This window comes from Pan paniscus, chromosome 11, assembly GCF_029289425.2.
Source record: "Pan paniscus chromosome 11, NHGRI_mPanPan1-v2.0_pri, whole genome shotgun sequence".
Lineage (NCBI taxonomy): Eukaryota > Metazoa > Chordata > Mammalia > Primates > Hominidae > Pan > Pan paniscus.
Genome location: NC_073260.2, coordinates 68529508 through 68556241, shown reverse-complemented (window position 1 = coordinate 68556241; position 26734 = coordinate 68529508). Strand labels below are relative to the sequence as shown.

The following is a 26734-nucleotide window of genomic DNA, read 5'->3' as shown; positions in this document are numbered from 1 at the left end:
CCTCAGAGATACCTACTGCTGAGCTTCCAGCTCCCTTAGCCTGAGCATCCAGGAGTCCAGGCCCAGCCTCCTTCTGCTGTGGTCTGCTCACTTCCTATGGCCTCTCTGGGCAGGATGTGAGCTCACCCCATGCCTGCTATTTCCTGGGAGGCCCATCTGGTCAGCTAGAAGTATATTCATGTTGTGCTTAGTCTATGAACATAGAATTATTTTCCAACTGCAGGCTTTAACTCTTGAGGCCACAGGGTGCTCCAATCCGTCCTTTAGAATCCCCAGGTGTAGCCGACAATGGTCCCGTCAAACACCAAAGAATCTATCATATTCTCCAATTGCTTATCTTTAAATACTTCCCCTTTTCCCCATGAGAAGGTGGAACTCAAAATGCCACAGCAATTCAGTAACTTTCTCCAAAACATTTGTCTCTTTAATCCCTAATCTTTTTCTAGGCTGGGAGATGGAGATCAGCTAAGGGTTGCAAAACTGGTTTTCACCCAGCAGCTTTGCAAGTCCTGCTTAGATAGTCTAACACAGACACTGGAATGTTGGCATCCCTTATACCAAAGCCTCAGGTGAATCTGGAAATAAAGAATCTAATAAATGCCATTAGCGGTTTTCATTATCTGAGAAACAATTTATAGGCAAAGTCTGAATGATATAATATAGCTTAAGAGCAAAATGTAAATGTTAAGACACTGACAACATAAAAGTAAAATATCACTATCAAAAACTGGGAAAGCAGGGAAAGAAGTAAAAAAAGTCATAATTTCTTTATCTTATATAAAAGAGGGTCAAAAGATACTATCCAAAGTTCAGAAATGAAGAAACAGAAGCTTACAATATTATCTACAACAATAAAGTCATCAATAGAAGTAACAAAAATAACTTTTTAAAAAACAAGAAAGGAGGGAAGCAGGTTAACATACGTGTGGCAAATTCCTCACTTTTAACAAGGTAGGACAACCACCAAGAATGCTAAAACCAGAAAATGTTTAAAATGTTATTTCTGGCCAAGCGCAGTGGCTCACGCCTGTAATCCCAGCACTTAGGGAGGCCTAGGTAGGCGAATCAACTGAAGTCAGGAGTTCGAGACCAGCCTGGCCAACATGGTGAAACCCCGTCTCTACTAAAAATATATAAATTAGCCGGGCATGGTGGCACGTGCCTGTAATCCCAGCTACCCGGGAAGCTGAGACAGGAGAATCGCTTGAACCCGGGAGGCAGAGGCTGCAGTGAGCCAAGATCGCCACCACTGCACTCCAGCCTGGGCAACAGAGCAAGACTCCATCTCAAAAAAAAAAAGTGTTATTAGTGTGGAGTATAAGTCAGGTTTGGGTGTGGGATAAATGCAGAGGTCTAATTGTTTTTAATAAGAATAAGAAGGTAGGCCAGGCACAGTAGCTCACACCTGTAATCCCAGCACTTTGGGAGACTGAGATGGGCAAGTCACTTGAGGTCAGGAGTTTGAGACCAGCCTGGCCAAGATGGTGAAACCCCATTTCTACTAAAAATACAAAAATTAAGCCACGTATGGTGGCGCATGCCTGTAATCCCAGCTACTCAGGAGTCTGAGGCACGAGAATCCCTTGGACCCAGGAGGCGGAGGTTGCAGAAGGCCAAGATTGTGCCGCTGCACTCCAGTCTGGGTGACAGAGTGAGACTCCGTCTCAAAAGATAAAAATTTTTCAAAAAGAGTAAGAAGGCTAATGAGCTCCCATTTTTTAAATAAAAAATATTTTCCCTCTTAAAAGGCACTTACTAAATTATAAAATATCACTGTGGTGTGTTTGAGATATAGGTAGATGGATAGATAATATATTTAGATACGTAACTATAAATATGAAATAAATGAGAAACAGTCTCAGAGAGGTAAAGTATTATGCCAAATTATACAACTAAGTACAGTACCCAGGTCAAATCTGGGTCTGACCCAAATCTATACTCTTTCTTCTCCATCAATGTGCAGGATGCCTGCTAACACATAATGTCCATTTAGAGATCATTATTTTCTCTTCACAAAAGAGCTTTACCAGGAAACTCTTTGGTATCATCGTTGAGACATTACAGCTCATTATACCCAATTCTACCATCACCCAAGCCCTGACACCCCAACCCAGCCTCCTTCACCCGACACTTCCCACCAATGCTGAGCTCACCACCAATCCATCTACTTTGCATGCCCACTGGATTTCTTGTTTTTCAACTGAGTTACCCTAAGTGTCCAAATGTTTTAAAATGAATCTATTTAGTTTGAACTATTTTTAATTATTATAAAAGTAATATTCATAGAAGAAAAATCATGGTCTTAAGCATTCAGAGTTCTTGATTATGTTAGGAACAAGAGAAACCAACTCAGGCTATTTAAGAAGAAAAGGAATTTCTTGCAAGACTATCAGGTAGCTCACAGAATCCACAAGAACGAGGCTCAGGAACCCAGGAAGGAGCCAAAGAACCCGGGAGCTGGAACTTCTAGCAAGGTCATGCCACAGGAAAACCAGGTCCCTTGTTGTCAGCCTTGGACACAAGCTGCCTCCTTTGCTCAATAAGTTCCAAGTGGCCCCAGGGCTACAGTGCATCCACAGCTCCAGATTCAGAGTCCTGGGCTAGAGCTCCAGGGGGTAGAGGTCACAGGCTCACAGGCTGGCTGCTAGCATTCAGAAACATAAGCACGTGGCCTCAGAAGCTTCATTGCCAGAGGCAGGGCCCCACTGCTCACCAAGACACACACAAAGGCAGAGACACCAACTCCAAAAAGGGAATTCAGACATTGCAGGTACAGGGTGGCGAAAAATCAAACAAAAGATAACTAAACTAAAAGTCTCCTCTTCACACAATACAGCACTGTTCCCTCCAAATACAAATTGGAGAGCAAGAAAGTCTTCCTCCTTCCCAGTCCCATTTCACTCCACAGAGGGGTCCACTGTAAACAGTTTCTTCTACATCTTTTCAGAAATTTTCCATGTAACTACAAACATACATGTATGATCACTTGGTGTTTTTTAACATACACACCACACACACACACACACAGATAGGACCGTACACATTATTCTGCAACATTTCATGACAACACATGAATTTTAAGATGTTCCCCAATTCAAAATGGTCTCCCCTCTTGCCCCAAATCATTAATAATTTGAGAATTTTCTCATAGTCATATTCAGAAATTGATCACTGTAGTCTGTTGGGCTCAGACAACCTGGATGCAGGACTGGTCAGAGGGCTTCCTTTAGCAACCCAAATACATACGTACTACTATTAGATTTGGTGCAAAAGTAATTGCGGTTTTTGCCATTACTTTTAAATCACAAAATAGTCTATAATGCACTTTAGCACTGGCAATGTGATATTATGTATGTATACATTGGTTGGTCCAAGCTACACCCAAGAATAGTAAAGAATTCATATTCCAGGATGGTCAGCTAGCATTTATGAGAAAGGCCAAACTCCAAAAGCTTGCTTCCCTTATCTTTATCTCCCAACAACACCCAACTGATTTTGCTAAATTAGCAGAGTGAATATGAAAATGAGATGCCATTGATGAAATTATTACCTTGTTTAATTAGCATAATGGATGTTAAAAACGGGTTCTCATGTTTAATTGTTTATATTAAAGGTATATTACATGATGTTTTGATATTGTGGTTTTGATTTTCATTTCCCTAGTGACTAGCGATATTGACCAAACTAATTACTACCTTTTCAACATCGGCTACTCAGGAGGCTGAGGCTGAGGTGGGAGGATCACCTGAGCCAGGGAGATCAAGGCTGCAGTGAGCTGCGATGGTGCCACTTCACTCAGGAGCCTGGATGACAGAGCGAGACCCTGTCTCAAAAAAAACAATCATCCAGCAGGGGCTCTAAAACCCTGTAAATATTCTCTCCTTGGCTCATCCCTTCTGAGAACTGGCAAAGAGCTGCTCTCCCTTACTGAAGTGGGTCTTATAAACTTAGCTTTGCTTGATCAACAGGTTTTCAAGGAATCCACAGTGGTATTCAAGACAAGTGAATGCGAAAATGAGAGACAAAAACATTGTTCACACACTCTGTTTTGTAAGCATGATACAAATCTCCACTCTCTATACTTTAAGCTTCAGAACAAAGGGCTTTTGTTCTGAACAATTCTTTTGTCTGAGGGCTAATAAGTGGATAGCAGAATTTGATCTGAGAATCAACTTCATTTTAACAATTAACTTGGCAGAAAGGTTACTTCTAAGCTTTGGCAATTACCTGTTGCTACCAAACTAAACCCACTAATTAAAGCATACCCAAATTGGCTTAGGTCAGTCTGCAAAACGAGGTACTGCCCAGGTCTTGATTCCAACCATAGATGAATCACCCAAGACTGCTTTCAATTTCTGAGGATCCCAAGTTCTTACCCAATGCCCAGTTCCTGGGATAAGGTGATCAGAGGGAAGAAATCAAAGATCTGTTGCCAACAGACTAAATGCACTGTGATCACAGAGAAGCCTGAACCCAGCCTAAGCTGCCTTCACAATACCTAAGTGCACATTTTTCTACCATGGGTTGTTACATAATGACACATCAAATTGAGAGGCCAGATCTTCTCTTGGAGATTTTATCAATGAATGATTAAAAAATAATTCATAATGTGTTTACACAGCCTTAAATCCCATTTGTACAGATGAGCGTACAAATTAGATCATTTCCTTGGCCACTCATTGATTGAAATTGATAGGACTGAGACTCAAAACTACACCTTGTGTTACCTTGGTCATTTCTGCCTCTGGCTCTTTTGAGTGAAAGATAAAATTCCCAAAACATTTGCCACTTCAGATCTTGAAAAAGAATTGGACATTCACAAACAAGATAACAGCTTATTTAATTTATATTCTACACCACAAAAAAGCCACTGTTGGCCACAGTGAGATGGCTACCGATTGGCTAATGGAGGAGGTGGTAAAATGTTACAATGGAAGAAGCAATGAACTAGGAGCCCAAATCCCTGGGTTCTTTCTAACAATCATTCAACTCATTGTGAACTGGACAAGCCAATTAACTCCTGAACTAATATTCTCTTATCTACATAAAAGGAATAATATCTGCCAGGAGAAAAGGTATATGAAAGAACCTGGAAAATTCTTAAGCATTATATACATGCAAGAATGTATTACTAACAATTCTGAAGAGTAAGAAAAGTCTTCCATTTTACGCCTTAAAAAACAGAGTGAAATAATCATAGTATTTCAGTTTATATACAGGGAGCTTATAATGACCAGTTGAAATGTCCATCTGAAATTAAAACACCATCGAGGTAACTAAAGAGGACTCTGGAAATCTATGAGAGCTGGAAGGAATCTTAAAATATTATTCTGATCTAAGCCACTTATTGGTTTAGACCTTGGGAAAATCTCTTGACTTTTGGGTCAAGAGATTTCCCCAAGGTCACCTGACAATTAGTGGTAACGTGTCAGCATTAAAATCCAGGTTTTGTGAACCATCAAACAAGGGTTCATTTCAATTTATTGAAATGTACTTGAAAGAACTCAACTGCCAAAGCCAGAGAGCTTCACAGCTCATTTTGTAAATGCATGGATTCCTAAACTGCACCTGGGTATTCTGACCACTCCAGCTCTCCATATCCTCAGGAAAAAAAAGACCACAATCTATCTCACAGCATAATCCACCTAAAACTATTTCTGACTTTTGACAAAGTGTCTAAGTATTCTATGACTCTCCATCCAAGACACAATAAGATGAAAAATTCCTAGCTCCCCAAATGGCTTTGTGAGCAGAATTATCTTACCAACCTAGCCTATATAGACTCGTAGAGGAAAAAAAAAATTAAGCATACCTTAAGCCATTTTGTAGTCTCTTCGGGTAATGAGGTTTTATCCTAAATACTATAATCTTGAGGTTAGAAAATAAACTGAAAGACCATTTTTTAAATAGCCAATACATTTACCCTTGTCTATTCTTGGTCTGGGGTGCAAATCAACAGGAGCCACAGTTGGGAATAAGCCACATGTGATCCAAGAACATCTCTGGGGAAGAACCTTCATTGTTGATGCTAAAGAATATGGAGCTGTCCCTTTATCATTTTTAGGTCATACTTATCCCATCTAATTGACAAGAAAAAAAAATAACAAAACTCACATCACCACTTCATAAGGAACCCAAAATACAGGCATAGAGCTAGCTGGATTTTCACAGTAGCAATTCTTACTAAATGTACTACCAAGGAAAAATACCTGCCACCAAAAATGCCTGTACCACCAAAGAAAAATTTTTTAAAAATCTTATTAAGACTGTTCTGTTTTCTAACTGAGGTGCCTAGACCAGACAATCTTTGAGGCTGTTTCTAGCATTGTCCATCATTTGTAAACACTTACAGAACATTTTCTTAGAATGAAAGAGGAATGATGTCTAGAAGAAATAAAAACATTCTTTAAAAATGGAAAATGTTAGCTCTTTATGGAAAACACACAACCTAGAATACTACACACACACACATACACACACACACACACACATGCATGCACACATACTTCCTAGCTTATTCTTAGTCATAGCCATAAATAGCTACAAATATTTACCAACTATTTTCCAATATTATCATTTTTGTTCTGAACACATGAGTATGTTAGTATAAGAAACATGACCCAGTAAATGAAGGCTTCCAACCCTGAATTTCCGTGAAAACTTGAGTTTGAAGGAACTAGGTCACAGTGACCCTTTTTTGTTCAAACCAGTAAAAAACCTGATGTCATCAAGGTAACAACCACAAAAGAGGAAGCCCAGATGTAAATGGTTCTCAAAAGGGAATATCCATGTGTTCTAGACTGATGTGAACAACTAAAAACGAGGATGGCTTGCCTTTCAAAGGGCCCTGAAAAAGAGCATCCTTCCCCTCCCAACCTCCACCACCAAAATACTCCCTGACAACTTTGAAGTTCAAAGGGGATGAATACAAGGTTTTGGAGAACAAAAGCAAGTGAGAGAAATTTGAGACAAAAGTAAAAGAAATTTTGAGAGTTCACCCAGGACCTAAATTTCTTACTGGCTGTCAAATTAACTCCACAGTCAACAACTAATGTGTATTGAGCACATTGGCCCTACAGAAAGAGAGTGAAAAAGGCAAGACTCTTGTCCTCAGGGAACTGACTGTAGTCTGGGGAGAGGCAACAAATGTAAGGTATATAGGCTAATCACAGACCACAAAGCCAGTAATTCAGTGCTGGGATATGGCTAGGGGCAAGGCAGGAGCCACAGCAATCAGAGTGGTCAGGAAAGGCCTCTGGCAGGAAGTGACTGCTGAGCTGAGAGCCAGAAGAAGAGGCGGCCAGCCAAACAACCAGCTAGGGGGTGAAAGTCCCAAGTCAGAAGGTGCCCCTGAGCCTACAGCATGGATGAGAAGGGGAAGGGGACAGAACTCTAATCAGCCAAGCCCAGGCCTGCAAGAACACAGACCCATGGGGTCCTCTGGCTCCTAATGGAGCATGGCCTCCCACTAAAAAGCATGCAATGGCACATTCCTTAAACTCGGGAAACTGAGGCAGAGGGGCTTGAGGGGGAAAATGGAGAAAAAATATCCATTAAGGGAGGGGTAGGGTAGAGCTTCCCTTGGTATCACTAAATTATCCCCGCTGTGCCAAAAAGAAAACTAGGCTCAGAAGAGTTCAGTGGCTTGCACACAGGGATGCTGCTCTTAAAAAGATGGGCTAGGAATATCTGACTGGCATTTTTCCCTTTTTTGACATAACACAAGCATCTGGCATGAGTTATAATGGTATACTATTAAGATTCATATGAGCCAGGCATAGTGGCTCATACCTGTAATCCCAGAACTTCGGGAAGCTGAGGTGGGAAGATCACTTGAGCCCAGGAGTTCGAGACCAGCCTGGGTAATGTTGTGAGACTCCCATCTCTGCAAAAAATTTAAATGTTAGCTGGGTGTGGTGGCACATGCCTGTAGTCCCAGCTACTCAGGAGACTAAGCTGGGAGGATCCCTTGAGCCCAGGAGTTTGAGGCTGCAATGAGCAGTGATCACACCACCACACTCCAGCCTGGGCAACAGAGAAAGACCCTCTCTCAAAAAAAACAAAAGATACATATGAACTGCGGATTTCTCATTTATGATACTGACTAAGTCTCCAATTATTAATAGATACAAAGTTTTCCCTTGTAGAATCCCTACAAATTAATTTATCTTCTTTGTAAATTGATGCTAATTAACATTTCAAGACAATCTCTATACGACCTTCTAAGTACATAACTCATAGCAGCCAAAATACAGAAGCTCAAATGTCCAACAATAGGGTAAAAACTGATGATGATACAGAAATAAGGCAGCAGCCTACTTACAGTTTTAAATGATAAGCATGTAGACTCCTCATACATGGAAACCTGATAATAGCTTAATTTTATATTAAACAGAAAAAGCAGTGCATGACATAGTATGTACACACTGGTTACAACTTTGTAACAAAATGCATATACTTAACAAAGATGAGAAATAAATGGATAAGAATGTAATAAGACAGGGCCATTTTCATTTAAGGCTGCTCAAGCTTACATAATAAATATGTGAGGCAGCTTTTTAAAAGACGACAAGGTCAAATAAATAAATGTCATAATAGGTATACTTTCTTGAATCTATTCTTAACACACTTATACTCTTTTCATCATTTGGAATTTTCAAAGTACAAATACCATTGAAGATTTTCTTCTTTTAATTCAATTTAAATACTGGAGATTTGTATTACTGAGTAATTTAGTATTGACTCAATGGAAAAAGACAGTGCAAAGGAGATTCCTGTTACCAAATATTCGTATAAACACCAACCAAAATTTTTCATAGAGACCATAAACCTAGAGAGTCATTGTGAAACAAGTTTCAGCCACTTATAACACAGGCTATACAACTCATCCAAAGTTTCAATTTCTCTCATCCTGCTGTTTATTAAAATGGTATGCTAAAAATTTATTCTTTCCAAAATTATTAAAGGAATTTCATGAAATACAATCATTGATGGAGTTGTAAAATGTTGCCTATGTCATCTTGTGGGCCTAAAAACACTTCAGGTTAGTTTTTCAAGACCATCAATACAGTATTGGGATCCATTAGTTATTCTGACACACAAAGCTTCCGCAATATGCTTCTTCTCTATGTATTTAAAAATTTAAGGAGTTTTGTATTGATTGCCCGTTGCCTAGCAAACAACAATCTGTTTCAGATGAACTATTAAGCATATATACAAAATGACTTTAGAAAATTATTTAACTCCATTTCAAGATGGATGAGACAAATAAAAATAAGAGATATTATAGAGAAAAAAAATTTAAGTATACCACAATTCAAATCTAATTTCCTAGACCCTCTATTTTATCATTAAAAGTTGGAAACTCCATTAGCATTGTCTATTTTGATCCACTTTAAATGGTAAGTTTAAAACTGTAAATGATAAGTTTAAACTTATCATTTAAAACTGTGAATGATAAGTTTACAGTCGCTGAATCAAAATGACATAGCAAATAAAAACAAAGGATGAACATTGGAAATGTTCTAAAAATACCACTGAATTATATACTTTAAAATGATTCATTTTGCTATATAAATTTTACCTCAATAACAAAAAAAGATAAAATCACCAGTATATGTCTATATTATTTCCAAGAGAATATAATATTTATGTGACAAAGAGATAATATAGCAAATCTATGCAACAAAATTCTAAGGTTGTTCAACTCAAACATTATAACAATAAAAAGTCATATATTCATGATTAATACATGAGATCTGCTTCAAAAGAATATAGAGGAGTCCAGGCGCGGTGGCTCATGCCTATAATCTCAACACTCTGGGAGGCCAAGGCAGGCGGATCACTTGAGGTTTGGGACCAGCCTGGCCAACATGGTGAAACCCCATCTCTACTAAAAATACAAAAATTAGCCAGGCGTGTTGGTGCACACCTGTAATCTCAGCTACTCAGGAGGCTGAGGCACGACAATTGCTTAAACCTGGGAGGCAGAGGTTGCGGTGAGCTGAGAACGTGCCACTGCATTCCAGCCTGGGCGACAGGGTGAGACTGTATCAAAAAAAAAAAAAAAAAAAAGGAATAACAGCCGGGCTTGGTGGCTCACGCCTGTAATCTCAGCACTTTGGGAGGCCAAGGCGGGAGGATCACGAGGTCAGGAGTTTGAGACCAGCCTGACCAACATAGTGAAACCCCGTCTCTACTAAAAATACAAGAAATTAGCTGGGCGCAGTGGCGGGCGCCTGTAATCCCAGATACTTGGGAGGATTGCTTGAACCCGGGAGGCAAAGGTTACAGTGAGCTGAGATCATGCCACTGCACTCCAGCCTGGGCAACAGTGCGAGACTCCATCTCAAAAATAATAATAATAATAATAAATAAAAAGAATGTAGAGAAAAAAGAATATGAGAGGAAATGAGTGGGAGTATAGCTGTAAAGATTGGCTGGAAGTTCATCATTATGGAACCTGGCTGATGGGTACAGGGAGTTCATTATATTATTCCCTCCACTATTGTGTATATTTAAAACTGCCCATAGTAAGTAGTTTTTTTAAAATTCTATCTTTAGGATGGGTTTAATGCTAGAACTAAAGACACTTGCATAGCACTGGGTACTTAAGGAGCTTAAAGTGAACCAGAAAACCAGCAAAATTATTATCTTACTTGTTATGATCATCTGACTTCTAATATTATCTATTGTTAACTTATTTTTTTAATGAACAAGGAAGCTTAAGCATTTCTTCAGTGGTTTATATGAACAGACTTCATACATAGCACATTTTATAAAGGGTAGCAATTTATAAGATCAGTACATACCAGGAGTATCATAGGCCTTTTCCAAGTTGTTAATCCTATGATTCCAGAGAGTATCACCTGTAAGGATAAACTATCATAAATATAGAAAATGGACCAATTCCAATAAACAAATCCTCAGTCACAAAAGTACATATTTTTAAAGATACTGAAATTTCAAAGCATTCTAAATCAAACATTTAATATTCCTCCTGGATTACAGGGTTCACTCTGGTAGACCACTTTGGACTTTTACTTCTAGGCCCTCAAAGCTTTTTTATTGACTTTGTTTAATTTTGTTTTGTTTTTAAAGACAGGGCTTTGCTCTGCCACCCAGGCTGCAGTGCAATAGCGCGATCATGCCTCACTGCAGCCTTGACTTTCTGGGCTCTGGTGATCCTCCTGCCTCTGCCTCTCCAGTAGCTAGGACTACAGGCGCATGTCACCACACCTGGCCTGTTTTCTCTTAATGTCAATTAAGAACACACAATCAGAAATTAGCCTCTCCTTCTGGTGAGTGAGGAATCACTATTTTTCAGTCAAGCTCCCTGTTCCTAGCATCACCCAATCTGTTGCCAGGGTCAGCCTCATCAGATGCATGTCTCGTGGCATCCTTCCCTTCATCAGGTACCCATCCATTATGGGACAGGTAAAGTCTTTGAAATGGGAAACAAGGCCCTTCAAGATCTTCTCTTACCTACTCTCAAGCCTGGTTTTTACATACCCTGGCCCCTCCACCACATACCTTCCTACCAAGTACCTGCCCTCCCTCAGGCCAACCAGGCTCCTGACATCCCTGGGCTATTTGCTTCTTTCTCTTTGCTGAAGTGCTGTGTCCTCCCAGCTTCCCTCCTAGCTGCCTGAGAACTTTTATCCATCCTGCAAGGCCCCATTTAGCAGTCACCTGCCCTGAGAAGCCCTCACTGATTCCACCGCTCCACACTCATGGAAGCCCTTTGCACACACTTCTTTTTTTCCAAAAACTCTATTGTAATAATTGAGGGATGTGTCTCTGAATTAACTACTAACTGTGAACTCCTGTCTTGTCTCTCTAAAGTCCTAGTTCCCAGCATTGTGCCCCAATTGTTGGCAATTAATATATGTTCTAGAGCATTTATTCCACAAAGTGTGAGGAACTACTGTGAGAAGGAGCTCATGTTGCAAAATGACACTTCAATAAAAAACGAGCTAAAAAATCTCAATAAGAAAAAACAGGCTGGGCGCGGTGGCTCACTCCTGTTACTCCCAGCACTTTGGGAGGCCGAGGCAGGTGGATTGCCTGAGCCCAGGACTTTGAGACCAGCCTGGACAACATGGTGAAACCCCATCTCCACTAAAATACAAAAAATTAGCTGGGCATGGTGACACTACTTGGGAGGCTGAGGCCCAAGAGTCGCCTGAACCCAGGAGGCAGAGGTTGCAGTGAGCTGAGATCGCGCCACTGCACTCCAGCCTGGGCGACAGAATGAGACTCTGTCTCAAAAAAAAAAAAAGAAAAGGAAAGGAAAGGGCCACTATTTTGCCAAAACATAAACTGGAAACCAAGGTCAGCCCTTTGGATAACACAGTTTGATAAACAATTGGGAAATGAAAATCAAAGTAATTTTTCAGCCTGGGATGTGCTGATGCCATTTGAGCACTCTGAGCTTTGTAAAATAAAGTGTGTCTGCCAAAGGCAGCCATGAAGGTTTTCCTCTACATTATACTTGTCCAAATTGCTCAAATGCACCATTTCACAATCACTGTTTATCAACTACAGATCAGTAAGGACTTGACAGTGTCCCTTCAAATTCAAAACCCACAGGCCTGCTTGCAAAATTCTCCATTCTCACTAGCTGAGAGTAATCATTCTGCAGCATCAGACCAGCATAGGACAAGTCTACCCACTTATATCAAGGATCAAAAACCATATACGGGCAGATAGGTGACAATTTCTTTGTGTGCCATCTATGTTTAAAGGTACTACTAGCTGCCTGCCCACCAGGCACTTTAACCTTGCAATCCCTTTAAATCCAATAGGATATTTCCTTACCCTAAACAATTTCTGCCTGAAGACACAGGGCAGGGCGTGTGTGACTCAGAGTGTGTGAGTTGTACCTACTTTACAAATTGGGACTGCAATCCATGAGGTCCTGGGTTCCAGGCTCCCACTCAGCTTCTAAAGACTTAACTATGAGACCTTGGCCAAGTCATTTCACTTGTCTGGTCCTCACTTATTTCCTTAGAAATGCTGTAAGGGAAGGAAACCATCTCTTGGTCTCTTCTAGCTCAAAAGACTTACCTTATAGTGATGACAGTGATTCCTCAGAAATCTGTGACTCAGGGTGTAGGCACGTATGCTTGTGCATGTATGTGTGTATGCACGTGCTTGCATGTGTGTGCACATGTGTGTGCATGTGTGTATCCCTCTGTGCATGTGCATCCCACCTGCCCACTCTGGTGCCTACTGGACTTAGCTGAGGAAATTCAAGCTGTTCTTGTGAAAACATAACTTCATATTCGACTGCCCTTAAGGAAAACACAAATCCCCCAATTCAGTAAAAAATATGATTTGAATTATTAGTTAGCATTTGACATTAATGCTACTGGTCTCCATTAATAGAGAACCCTGCGGTTCAGCTTTTTGGAATGTATTTTTTCTATTAAAACAATACTATTGGCCAGGCGCAGTGGCTCACACCTGTAATCCCAGCACTTTGGGAGGCCAAGGCAGGCGGAATACTTGAGGTCAGGAGTTTGAGACCAGCCTGGCCAACACGGTGAGACCCTGTCTCTACTAAAAATACAAAAATTAGCTGGGTTTGGTGGCACACACCTATAATCCCAGCTGCTTGGGAGGCTGAGGCAGGAGAATCACTTGAACCCAGGAGGTAGAGGGTGCAGTGAGCCAAGATCGCACCACTGCACTCCAGCCTGGGTGACAGAGTCCCTCTCAAAAAAAAAAAAAATATTATTAAAAGGAAGTATCCAGCCCCAGCCATAAAAGCCCATAAAATAGCAATATGCCTAAACTGTTCTGCCCCCCTCACCTACACAGCCACATCACCCCACCCTCCTCCATGTTAACAATCTAGCACGTTTACATATTTTACATATATATGTATTTTTCTCTAAATTCTTACTACACACATATGTCTATGTGTATATATACACACTCACATGGATGTAATTTTTGTAAAAAAAAAATCATAAAAGATATACTTTCCCTGCCTCTTCCTTTTCTCTCTCAATAAATACTTCATAGAAATCTCTTCATGTGCATTGGAACAGCTCTAATTCATTTTACTTTAGTGACTACATAACATTCCATCGTGTGGCTGTACTTAATGTATTCAATCATTTCCATATTAATGGGCATTCATTCTATGTCTAGTTTTTTGCTGTCACAAACAATGCTGCAGTAAACATCTATGAACATATATCTTTAAAAACAAGTGCTTTTATTTCAGCGGAAAAAAGTCCCAGGAGTGAAGTTTCTAAGTCGAAAGGTATTTCTATTTTTTTTATTTTAATAGATCATGACAGAGTCAACTGTCATTTCAAATGAGGTGTCTCTGAAACCAAAGAACTAAGCTATCTTTATTTCTTCCTTTGGAGGGGAGGTATTTTGTTTGCATATGGTAGCAACAAACTATAGAAAATGTAAGTTAAAAAATATGTACAAAATGTATATATGTACAAATACATGACAAATGAGAAACATCAATAATCTCAAAATATATATGACAAAGATCTTTAAGGCCTCACTGGGGAGAAATACAAAGTTTATTGTGCAATATTAAATGAATAGCCAAGTCAGTCAAGGCATATACCAAGTCTATGGATTGAAGACAAACTAAGAATGTCATTTCCATTTAAATTGTTTTACAGACTCAGCACATATTCAAGTTAAATCCCACCAGGATTCTTGTAAGCCACCGCTCTTTACAATGTTTTAAGAAACTATATTCCAGCTCCAGGCGGGAGCTATAGTTGCAGCTCTTCATTCCTGAACCCCGCAACAAAGGCACACACCTACTTTTATTCAACTTCTCCCTCTCTTCAAGCCCAGTGAAGCCCTGAGGCACTTGGGGAACCCTGTGAGTGGTGATGGGGAGAAAAGCAAATAGAGGAAGTAGGCCTGGATGGTTAGAAGCCTCTCAAATGGTAATGGGAACAGAGGTGCTACAGTTGGGGATAAATTTTTTAAGAGCTCAAGACTTAAGGAATGATGCTTCCATTTCATCTGAAAGGGAGGCAGAATTCACAGACGGGGAAAGGGGTTGGGAAAAGAAGAAGAGAAGGAGGCAGAGTATTCAATGCCTCCACCTCCCTTGGTGGCAGCAGTAGCTGGAGCTCCATCAGAAATGAGCTAAGAAGGTCCCTTAACAATGTCCTTCCATGGCTCCCATTATGCCACAATGCTATCACATGTTTAACTGTATCACGATGAGGGCTTGGACCTGTGCGTACTCACTCACACACCACTAAAAGTTCCCAGAAGGGACTCAGTTAGTTATGGCAAGAGTCAATGAGTGAATGAATGAATGGAGGCCAGAAACAGGAGATGACATTGCTCAAAGATGACTACGTAAGACTAAACACACTTTTCATCCCCTGTGCTTCCTAAAAGAGTACAGCAGCAACAAAAAGCAACTCCATCAGCATTCTTTCCATCCAGCGCAAGATGAAACTTGCCCTGAATGAACAGGTAAGAACCTATTTTCTAACACCAAACAATCTCTATATTATTATGAGAGGTATTACAATTTTTGTTTCACTCACTGATAACCCATTTCTTGTAGCTTACAGGAAAAAGCAGAGGCCTTTCCTTTTTTCTGATACTGCAAAGAAGGGCTCTGAGATACCCCAGGGAAGAGTCATTGTTACCCACCATAAATGGTTAATGTGCTTTCATTTTCCAACGTAAAAACCAAATCATTAAGATCAGAAGCTTATAATTCTACTGCCCTATTTCCCTTTGCTAATCCATTAACTTGTGTTAGAGCAAAAATGTTCTGAATCATTTATCAAAAGCTGCTGTATGTAAACACAGAGATTTTTAAAAAGCCATGTTGTAAATGTCCTGTGTTACTTTGTAAATAAGCAGAAAATAATATGTCAAACTCCTCAACAACCTACCCTGCCCTATAGCTCTTACAATGGCAACTTTTTAAAAAATGTGTGTGTATGTGTGTGTATTTCTTCCCTATCTGTCTAGCACAGCTCATTAAAAAAAACAAATTGAGAAAGTGGGCAACTGAATATTTCTAATGAAAACATGATGGTAACTATAATGTCCTACAAAAATACTGGCCTGTTACTTTGATTAACTATTACCTCGGTATTTAAAAACCATTGATACAGGTTCCCGTGTATTCCAGGTCTGGTGCTTGGGTCCAGCAGTGATGCACTCTCCTATGTATACTCTAGCTACACCCTGACAAAATCAGTACTGAAGAAGAAGAAGCATCCCACCCATTTTACAGATGAGTAACTGAGGCCGAGAGGCACAGAACTTATAAAGGTGACTCTGCTGATATGCAAAATAAAGGACCAAAGAAATCAATAAAACTCATCCCCAAAATTATAGTTTAAATATCCCTTAAATATTAAAGTAGTATTTGATTAGTATGATAAAAAATATTTACTATCATTTAACTGGTAGTAACCATAATCTTTATGTTAGTTTTTCGTTTAGTCCATTGATTTTTCTTTATGTTTATTCTCTGCGATTTTTTTTACAAAGGTTCACCCTAAAGTTCACCAATGTCTGTCTCTTTATATGAAAGTAGAACCTTGCCAAAGAATCATGGACTCAAACAAGGATGATCATGAATTTAGATCAGTGACTTAAAGCACAGACATAAATGTATACAACTGATAAAGAATAATAGGGCACTCAGAGAGGAATAAAAAACAACAACCAATTCTCTACCACTCATCTGAAATATCTCCCAAGGGTCATGCATGTCATCAAAGGTAGGAATTTTGTTTCTGAAGGAGGAGAGACAACCCAATGCAACTCTCTCTCCTCTTTCACTAAATCTAGTGCAGTGTGGCCGACTGAGTCTCCCATACCCCAGTGGAATCTAGTTAACCCCAGTGGAACCTCGTTAACACCCTTACCCAGTGGAATCTAGTTAACATTAACTCCCATACCCCAGTGGAATCTAATTAAACCCAGTGGAATCTAATTAAACCCAGTGGAACCTAGTTAACTCCCATACCCCAGTGGAATCTAGTTCACATTAACGCCCATACCCCAGTGGAATCTTGTTAACTCCCACACCCCAGTGGAATCTAGTTAACTCCCATACCCCAGTGGAATCTAGTTAACACTAAACGCACCCCCCAAACCGAGAGCTAGGACAGCACAGCTGAAGACGGCCACTGAGATCCTCCCTTAGCCACTCGCCTCCAGTCGAATGCCAGGTTGTTTTTCAAGATGGCTCATCTCTTAGCTTCATGAATTTTGGGAATAATAATATATTAAGTGATTTACCAGTGATACCAGGAAGAAATCAAATGCTCAGAGTGCTCAAAAACACAGACTACGTTAAAAACTCTCCCTTCAAGTTGCTGAAAGTATGAATGAAAACTATGAAAAAAGATGCTTTATAGAATTTGTTAATTCTTAAGTGTTTTTTAAAATAGATAAAATATACCCTCAAAGTTCAAACAAGTGAAAGAAGCCTCCAAAATCTCAGGCTCAGGGCTCTCTTAAGGAAATATGTATGAAAAAATATCCTTGAAGTATACTGTGTTCAACAAATAGTCATTTCAAATAAATATATTTGTCTCTTGAACCTAATTTTGTATCAAATACACAAGCAAAATTTTCAGTGAAGCCTAAAGAAGATGTGTGGGTTCAGTTGATATAGCAGGCTAAAGATCCTAATGGTCAAAGCTTGAAATATGAGGATATTCTTCTACTGTGTTCCTATGTGGGTTCGAAGTAACCTTAGACATAAGTTGGCACTTCCATTCAACTACCTAGCTTCATATGCCAATAAAACTTGTGAGTGAATAAATAAACATGGCATATCCATACAATAAAATAGGAATGAAGTACTGAGACTTGCCGCAGCATGGATGAAGCTTGAAAACATGCTAAGTGAAAGAAACCAATCATAAAAGACCACATATTATATGATCCCTTGTATATGAAATGTCCAGAACAGACATATCTACAGAGACTGAAAGTAGGTTAATCAGTGGGTGGCTAGGGGTGGGGGTGGTGGAGAATGAGGAGTAACTACTCAAAACTTTAGGGTTGATAAACATTTTCTAAAATTGTGGTGATAGTTGCACAACTGTGAATTTACTAAAAACCATTGACCAGTACACTTTAAATGCTAAATGGGTAAGTTGTATGGCATGTGAATATATGTCAAAGCTGTGTTCTTTTCTAATTCTGCAGTTCTCAACTCATAATCTTCCAACTTTTTTTTTATAGAAACCTTAGTTTAGCTGTCTTTGAATTAGTTACAATGTCCTATCAAGCCCATTTCTTTTATAAATACATACTAAAATACTAATGGCTGAAGTTGTGATACCTGGAATTTGCCTTAAAATAATCCAGGGGTGTTAGGAAGGGGGAGCAGCATTAGGTATAAAGTGGCCATGTGTTGATAGCTACTGGGTGAAGGGTAAAATGGGGGATCATTACACCCTTCTTTCTACATTTGTTGAGTTTTTAAATTGTTATAATAAAAGATTTAAAATTGAAGGGAATGGTTCTTCGGACTGCCCACTCAATCCTATGCCGGTTATATTTTCTTGTGATAAAAATACACACATTGGAATATATACAGATGAAATGTGACACCTGAGATTTGCTTCCAAACAATAAGAGAATTTAATCTCACAAATGGACTAGGGAGCATGAAGGATCTAATTCCCACCCTGCTTGGAATATTCATCCTTCTGAAGTTTATCAGAAGACACAAGGCCAGCAGCAGAGCCCAGGAAGGGGGTGCAGATGAAACCATTGTTGAAGCTGGGTGAAAGGTATATGTGGGTTCATCGTATACTGCATAAATGTAAACTTTTCCATAACACGAGGTTTTTAAAAAACAACCTCTGTCACATGCATAAATTCAAAACATGTGATACAAGGCTTTTTTCCCCTAAAGCACCAAGAGAGTCATGGTGCCTAAAGCCATCCTCTTAAATTTGTATTTAGTTAATTGTTCTATAAATACAGTATCTATTGCTTCTGTTGTCACTTTGCAAATTCTGAGGTCAGTCTCAGGAACAAGTCACAAAAAGTAGGAATAGCCAACAGTTATAGAGTTGCATATAGACCTGGGTTTGGAGAGTATGGGGAAGAATGGGGAAAGACATATAGCAGAGAACTTGTCAGTTCCAAATCACTGATTTCTTTCTCTCCTCTGGTGTGCCCAGACCCGGAGACAAGGACATACCCAGCCAGCAGACCAGGAGTATTAACCTTCACCTTCTGGTGGAAGGCCTTTTTTTTCTTTTCTTTTCTTTTCTTTTGGTACTTCATCAAATTCAACTGTGGCTTGACCGATATCTAAGTGCATTTACCTCTGAAATGATTCACAATAGTAAACTGATTTCAGCTTTTAATTTTAGAAGACAAAAAATAGTTTTTAAGAATCCTAAACTAGCTATGTTTGAGAAGACAATAGATTATGATTTTATAAAGAGCAAATTCCTAAAAATATATGCAAGATCATCACTGGCCCGTGGTATTTAGAGAAATGAAATGCACCCACCATTTGGCTGGATTTAGTCAGACAAACAGAATAGGTGGCATAAAGGGTCTAATTCCTACCTCATCTGGAATATCCATCCTTCTGTAGTTTTCCTGAACACTCACAGAAGCCAGTGGCAGAGCCCACAGGCAGAGCCACCAGGGTGGCATTTTTTCATGAGGCACAAATCATGGCTTTCACTCACCACAGTCCAGCATGTACCCCAATAAGTTCATTCAACATGAAAGTATTTCAAAAGGAAAGCAAACTGACACTGGATGAAGTATACAATTTCAGGCGAGTCTCAAGGAACCTAACGTTCTTAATGTTCTTATTCAAACAATTACTTTGGGTTCAATTAGTTCTTCGAGTCCTTTTTTTTTTCCAATTTGGTCTTGAATTGCAGTATGTGTGAAACTGCAAAAGCCTTTCTTACCATTCAGGACATACACTGATTATACATCTTACTAAAAACTAGCAGCATTGCTAGACTTTCAGATTTACGCAGTGAGTTCATAGAAAGGTTATTTACGGCCGGCTGTGGTGGCTCATGCCTCTAATCCCCACACTTTGCGAGGCCGAGGCAGGAGGATCGCTTGAGCTCTGGAGTTGGAAACCAGCCTGGGCAACATGGGGAAACTCTGTCCCTTAAAAATTAAAAATTAAAAAAAAAGATATAAAGAGAGGTTATTTACTGTGCTCATCTTCCATAGTCATTCCACAAAGATGTGTTTCCAAGTCTCTCAACACCCAGAAAACTTCAAGGGGTTGGATGCCTTGGAAATTGTGAGATTGTTAGGAGGCAGGGGGGAGTGGCCACCCGGTGTCCATAGATACTGGCTGGCAGCAGCTTTTCTCTGAAGTTGGGCACTCTTTGGCCCCAGGCTCAGCGTTCCCGGTTGGAGGAGGGAGGAGTGGGTCCTGTAGAGCAGACATCTCTAGCTAGCTGCTGGGCGCTCCAGGACCTTTGGCCAGCTCATCCATAATGACAGGTCCCAGTTCTCACAAACTGAATTCTGCACAGCAGCCTGCATGGCTCCAGGAACCCAGTGGGGTTAAGGCCTTCCTTTAATGACCAGGTACAAGCGCCAGTTCACACACACCCCCTCATTACCTCCTGAACTCGTCTGGGGGTCGAGCCACCCTACACATTTCACATTTACGTGTGTCTTAATGCAGAATAAAACAAGCGATGTGCCCCAGTCAAACTGTCCCATCTCACAAATACACCTACTATGTGCCAGGCATTCTTGATACATCAGTGAACAAAAATGATCAAAATCCCTGCCCTCCCAGCACAGACGTTGTCAGTGCAGCAAATACTCAATGACCAAAAGAAGTTTAATCATTTTCCTCCCACTTTCCTGCCACCCACACCCTGTCCTTCCAATCTCCCAAAGAGCTGGGTGTCTTTGTTTAATTCTATTAGCTTGACAGGGAAAATAAAATTCTTCAGCCTGCGCGCAACAGACACTACCCAGGTGCAACCCAATTCACCCCTGAACTCGACCGTCGCGGAACATTTTTCTCCAGCCTCCAAAAACTTCAGGTGGCGTGAGGCTCCCCCAACTGCAGCCCTGGAGGCCAACAAAGGGGCAATGGAGAGGAACGACCAGAGCCCCCTATCACCGGGATGACCGGGCGAGCGGGGCGCGCGCGCGGTACTCACCGAGGAGCCGGCCCAGAACGGGCACGAGTTCTTCACCTGCGGGGAGCTGCTCAGCGACAGCGCCCCGAAGCTGAGCGCCACCATGCAGCAGCCCAAGATCAGCTGAAGCAGCCCGAGTGACAGCAGCGGGCGGGCGGGCAGCAGCGCGGAGCCCGGGGCCGCGGCGGCAGCGGCGGCGGCTGCCCGGCGGGAGGAGAGCGCCGGCGGCGCGGCCAGCACCCCGGCAGCAGCGGTGGCCGCGCAGCGAGGCCGCGACGGGGGCTGCAGCGCGCCCCGGGACCAGCGCGGCCGCAGCGGGGGCAGCGGCGGCTCCTGAGCGGCGGCGGCAGCGGCGCCCGGGCCCCCGGCCTGCGGCCCACCCGAAAGCCCAGCCACGGGGCAGCAGGAGCCCGGGAGCACCACGGGCAGGGACATGGACGGACGGGGAAGGGTGCGGCCGGCTGCGGCGGGCAGAGGACGCGGAGTGGAGCCGAGCCGAAGGCGCAGCACACTGGGCACTGCAGACGGGCTCCGAGGCCGAGGGGGAGGGAAGGAAATGCGCACGGCCCAACCACTTGCTGCCGCCGCTGCCGCTGCCCTGGCTCCAGCCGGCCGCACCCACCTGCCGCCTGGCGGGTCCGCCTCCCGCTGGCCCTGGGCGCACCCTCACTCTCACCCACGCGCACTCCGTGCTCGCGCTGTGCCGAGGCAAGTGCGCCACAGCCTCAGGGTCCCCGCCGAACCTGCGCCGGCTTCCTGGGGTCCTGGGAGGGTGCCCTGCCCCAAATATTTAAGTAAGTCCCTCGAGGTGGGAGGCACCTCACGGCCAGGACACGTCAGCGCCGGCCACCGAGAGTCTCAGCGTCTGTCCCCACCCGCCGAGCTGGGGCTAGAGAAGAGCGAGGAGCCTTCTCTGTCCAGCCACGAGAGAGGCCCTGGCGCGCTTTAATGAGAAGGGAGCCCGCCCTTAAACTTTTGCCCCCACAAGGAGGGGGATGCCTGGAGGAGGGGCTTTGGGGCGACTCGATGGGAAGAGGTGTAAGCCAAGGACCTCGGGAAGGACGACGCCGAGCGCAGTTACCGCTCACAGGGCGCAGGACCTGCCTACCCCGCACCGGCGCGGGAGTGCTTTCCCGGCATCTCGGTAGGAGCGGGAATGAAAGGACTGGGTTACCTTGGAAGCATCCAGCATCCGTAAAGAAAGTACCCGGGGCAGCCCGGAGCGCATGGCAAGAGTAACGCTCTGTCCTCTCGTTGACTTATGAGCTATATCAGGCATCTATTAGGCATCACCTGATAGAACACGGAACCCCCAAACTTCCGAGGAAATATCCTAATAAAATCCTAAACTACTCTGGTAATTTATGAAAAATCTTTAGAGAAAAAAAAAAAAAGATTCCTCTTTGCAAAATGAATTCCCTTAATAATATACTTTTCACCTCGGAAGAATTCTAATGCGTAGAAAGTTTCGTGCCTAAAATGATTATAATGGACTTTTTTTCCTGATAAGAACCAGAGCAGTGTTCTTTGCAGTTAGTCAGTTCCAGTATTAGAAAGCTTATCTTACCGTAAGGTATTTAACATCCTCCTACCCAATAAACCAAGAAAAGTATGTGTCAGTTTTTATGCTCTGCTTGTGGAAGCTGGATTTATATTGGTCGTTACACTTTAACCCAATGTAATATACTGTCAATGTGCCCAAGTTTACATATACACTTCTTAAATTATTAAAGCACATGTCATTAATGGTGCCTAGGACTTCCTTTACAGACTGCTCCCATGAATAAATTCAAATTCTGGACGAAAAGGGAGATGTCTTTCAAAATAAGTGTTTAAAGTCTGTTGATTCATGCAGGGTTTTTTTGTTTTGTTTTGTTTTGTTTGAGATGGTGTCTCGCTCTGTTGCCCAGGCTGGAGTGCAGTGGCGTGATCTCGGCTCACTGCAACCTCCGCCTCCCGGGTTCAAGCGATTCTCCTGCCTCAGCCTCCAGAGTAGCTGGGACTACAGGCGCCCGCCACCACACCCAGCTAATTTTTACATTTTTTAATAGGGACGGGGTTTCACCATGTTGGCCAGGATGGTCTGGATCTCCTGACCTCGTGATCCGCCCGCCTCGGCCTCCCAAAGTGCTGGGATTACAGGCGTGAGCCACCGTGCCCGGCCTCATGCAGTTTTTAAAAATGCCATACAGTATATGCGCTTAAATTGCTGCTGATGTTAAATGAAAAGCTTCTTGGGGCTGAGGTTATACTCTATTTTATATACAAGCTTAACAGTATTTAATTTTTAACAATGTATTACACCATGCAATATAGTAAGTCTGACTGAGTCTTAAGAAATTCTCTCAGCTAAACAAATCTATTTCATTGGCCAGTTCTTGACACCTGAAACTTAACTATTAAAAATGTATTATTTGTGTCTAAGAATGTTGCTGTTAGAAGTCAGGATATCCACTGGTCCTTGAGGAGGGACATGATTATGACTGGAAAGAGGGTTTCAACGGGTGCTGGTGACTATTTCTTTCTTGATGTGGGTACTAATTACATGAGTAAGGTTCATTTTGTGAAAATTCATGGAGTTACAGTTATGATTTGTGTGCATCTCTGTGTATATTATATACTTAAATACTGTAAAGTATTTCCAAATACTTTATTCTTAAAATTTTTAAAGCCTTTTTCCCCATGCAGAAACAGATGATAGCAAAAATAATTGAAATCCATGGATGATTTTATCATCTTAAAGGCTTTACTCATTTTATAAGGTGACTAAAACTTTTCCAAAGCTACTAATTAAGGGTTGTTGTATAGTCATTTGTTGTTGTTGTTGGCCACATTTATAACTGAGTTTCTTTTTCTGGTTATAAACACAAATCCATGTAACACTACCCCAACCTTTAAAATTATGCCAATAAAAATATCAAGTATTTGGGCTTGGTATTTTTGTAAACCAAGCTTGATTCTTTGCATCTCCCAAACCCTGCTTACATTAAATCTTTAGTTAGACCTGAACAACCTGTATGTAACTAAGCTCTTATAGGATAATTCAGAGCCATTGATTTCCGTTTGTCTTAATAAAAAAAAAACTGAAGACTTTGAAAACAGTCTGGCAATTTCTCAGGAAGTCAAGTATAGTGTTTGTTGTCATTTGACCCACTTATTCCACTCCTAGGTATATACCCAAAAGAAATGAACATATTCACACAAAAACCAGTGCACAAGTAGCAGCATTATTCACAACAGCCAAAAGGTGGAAGCAATCCAAGTGTCAATCAACTGGATGAATGGATTAACAAAACATGGAATATGCAGCCAGTGGAGTATATTTGTCAGTAAAAAGGAATGAGGTGCTCATCTATGCTACATGTAGAAACCTTAAAAACATTATACTAAGTTTCAAAATATCATATGTACCCCATAATATGTACAACTATTATGTATCCACAATAATTAAAAATTTTTTAGACATTATGCTAAGTGAAAAAAGCCAGTCACAAATGACCACATATGATATGATTCCATTTATCTAAATGGTCTAGAATAGAGAAATTTGTAGAGACAGAAAGTAGCTTACCGGCTGCTTAGGGCTGGGGAAATGGGGAGATTGCAGGGGGATGATGGCTAAAGGATATGTGGGTTCTTTTTAAGGTGGTGAAAATGTTCTAAAATTGATTGTACTGATGATTGTACAACTCTGTGACTGTACTAAAAACCAGTGAATTGTACACTTTAATGGGTGAATTGTATGTACGGTATGTGAATTATATCTCAATAAAGTTATTATCAAAAAATTTAAAAATAAATAAAGTGTGGAAGAACCTGTGAAAAATTTGCCCCAGATTCTTCATTAATGTAGGCCAAAGTTCAAGGAAACAATAGCTGGAGTGTGTTCTTTGGTGGAACCCAGCTGCCAGTTTTCCTCAAGATCAAAGCTCAACTCCAAGAAGGTTCCGTACACCTTCTACCAATGCTTCCCCTCCCTGTCCCTCATTTTCCACTCCTTGCACTAGGAGCCTCCTCCACTGAGGAGTTCAGGCTCTTTGCCCAGGTTTCTTGGACACCTTTTTTTTTTTTCTTTTTTGAGACAGAGTCTCGCTCTGTTGCCCAGGCTGGAGTGCAGTGACTTGATCTCAGCTCACCGCAACCTCCACCTCCCAGGCTCAAGCGATTCTTCTGCCTCAGCCTCCTGAATAGCTGGGATTACAGGTGCACACCACCACACTTGGCTAATTTTTGTATTTGTATTTGTAGTAGCAACAGGGTTTCACCATGTTGGGCAGGCTGGTCTCGAACTCCTAACCTCGTGATCCGCCCACCTCAGCCTCCCAAGGACCCTTTAAATAAACTCCTCAGTTCCTTCCACACTTCTCAGAAGACCCCCATCTGTCAGCTAATTAAAAGAGGCTGTTCCACATCGGAGTCAGAGCTGCTGAAGAAACTCTTTCTTTAAAACCTGTTCCCTGGCAAGATCCTCCAGGTCTTATATTTTACAAAAAAGGAAGTGCTTCTCTGAATTAAGGCATAGTGGATTCTAGAAGTCTCAGTTAATATGCTGGCTGGAGCAGCTTCTCAAAGTGTGCTCCAAAGACCACAGGATCACGCCAGGGCGGGGAAGGGGAATGTCAAGTTCATTCACTTCTCCCCACACCTGCGGGATCAGATACTCTGGACTGAAGGCCTGGAACCTGCATTGTAACAAATGCAAAGAAACATTAGTAGATGGTACTATTTAGACTCCAGAATTTTTATATGGAAATGCTTATATGGAAGAGGAAGGTAGAGGATTTGACTTGAAAGCAAACATACATGCAAATATGTTGGTGGGAGGGCTTTGCTGGCCCCCAGCGGAGCTTCACTGTACAGGTGATCTTTATGCACAGAAGGAGTTAGACTACTGGATTCTAATGGGAAAGGTACCGTAGGAGAAACGAGTCGCTGGGTTCTAGCCCCTCCTCCACTCTGTGCCCTTGACCCAGTCAGGAGCTTCTTGGCCTCAACTGCTTCATCTGTAAGATACGGGTTTGTGAGTATCATCTGCCTGAGGTTGGGCTATGCAATGATTTGGATACCCCCAGGCCTGCGATTTTGAAATTCAGCTATTCTCATCGCCATGATTTCTCAGATGACCAGCAAGAGAACAAGGACTAAGAAAAGCAGGTAAATTTGGGGGTGGAATAAATTTATAGACTCAAAATTCCCCGACAAAACCCGAAACTCACTATTTTAAACTTTAAGGCCTCAGGTTCCATGGTCCTAGGTTTTTCCCTGAGGAAATCGATGAGTGGTAAGAGCAATTATAACATTTCACTTTGCAGAGAAAGGGCTGTGTGAGGCTCTTTTTAATTAAGAGAGAGAGGAAGAATAAAAGAAAGAAAGAAAGAAACCCTGAGCAGAGCTGGGCAAATCAGGCACTAGGTTTTTCTGAAATAATGGTGCAGACTGGTTGTTAAGAATTCCTAATGCCTCTGGCCCCAAGACAGATTTATTTGTCAAACAGATGAGCTGTAGCCATATTTTTCTCATTGTTCAAATTAAATACTGAAAACTTCTTATCATGCAAATCCCACAAAAGATAATTCAAGCCAGCTGCTTTAAAA

At 41.6% G+C, this 26734-nt stretch overlaps 1 protein-coding gene across 1 annotated transcript in view; it reads right to left on the bottom strand.

The window, feature by feature from the left end:
- ENTREP1 (endosomal transmembrane epsin interactor 1) overlaps positions 1–25454 on the bottom strand; it is a 70451-nt gene extending 44997 nt beyond the window's left edge. Inside the window, exons 1-2 of the mRNA XM_034967609.3 lie at positions 21162–25454; positions 10812–10868 (exon numbers count right to left, since the gene is read on the bottom strand). Of these exons, the coding sequence (XP_034823500.1) occupies positions 10812–10868; positions 21162–21575 (471 nt within the window). The 5' untranslated portion in view covers positions 21576–25454. The remainder of the gene's footprint in view (positions 1–10811; positions 10869–21161) is intronic.
- Between the last annotated feature and the right edge of the window lie 1280 nt (positions 25455–26734).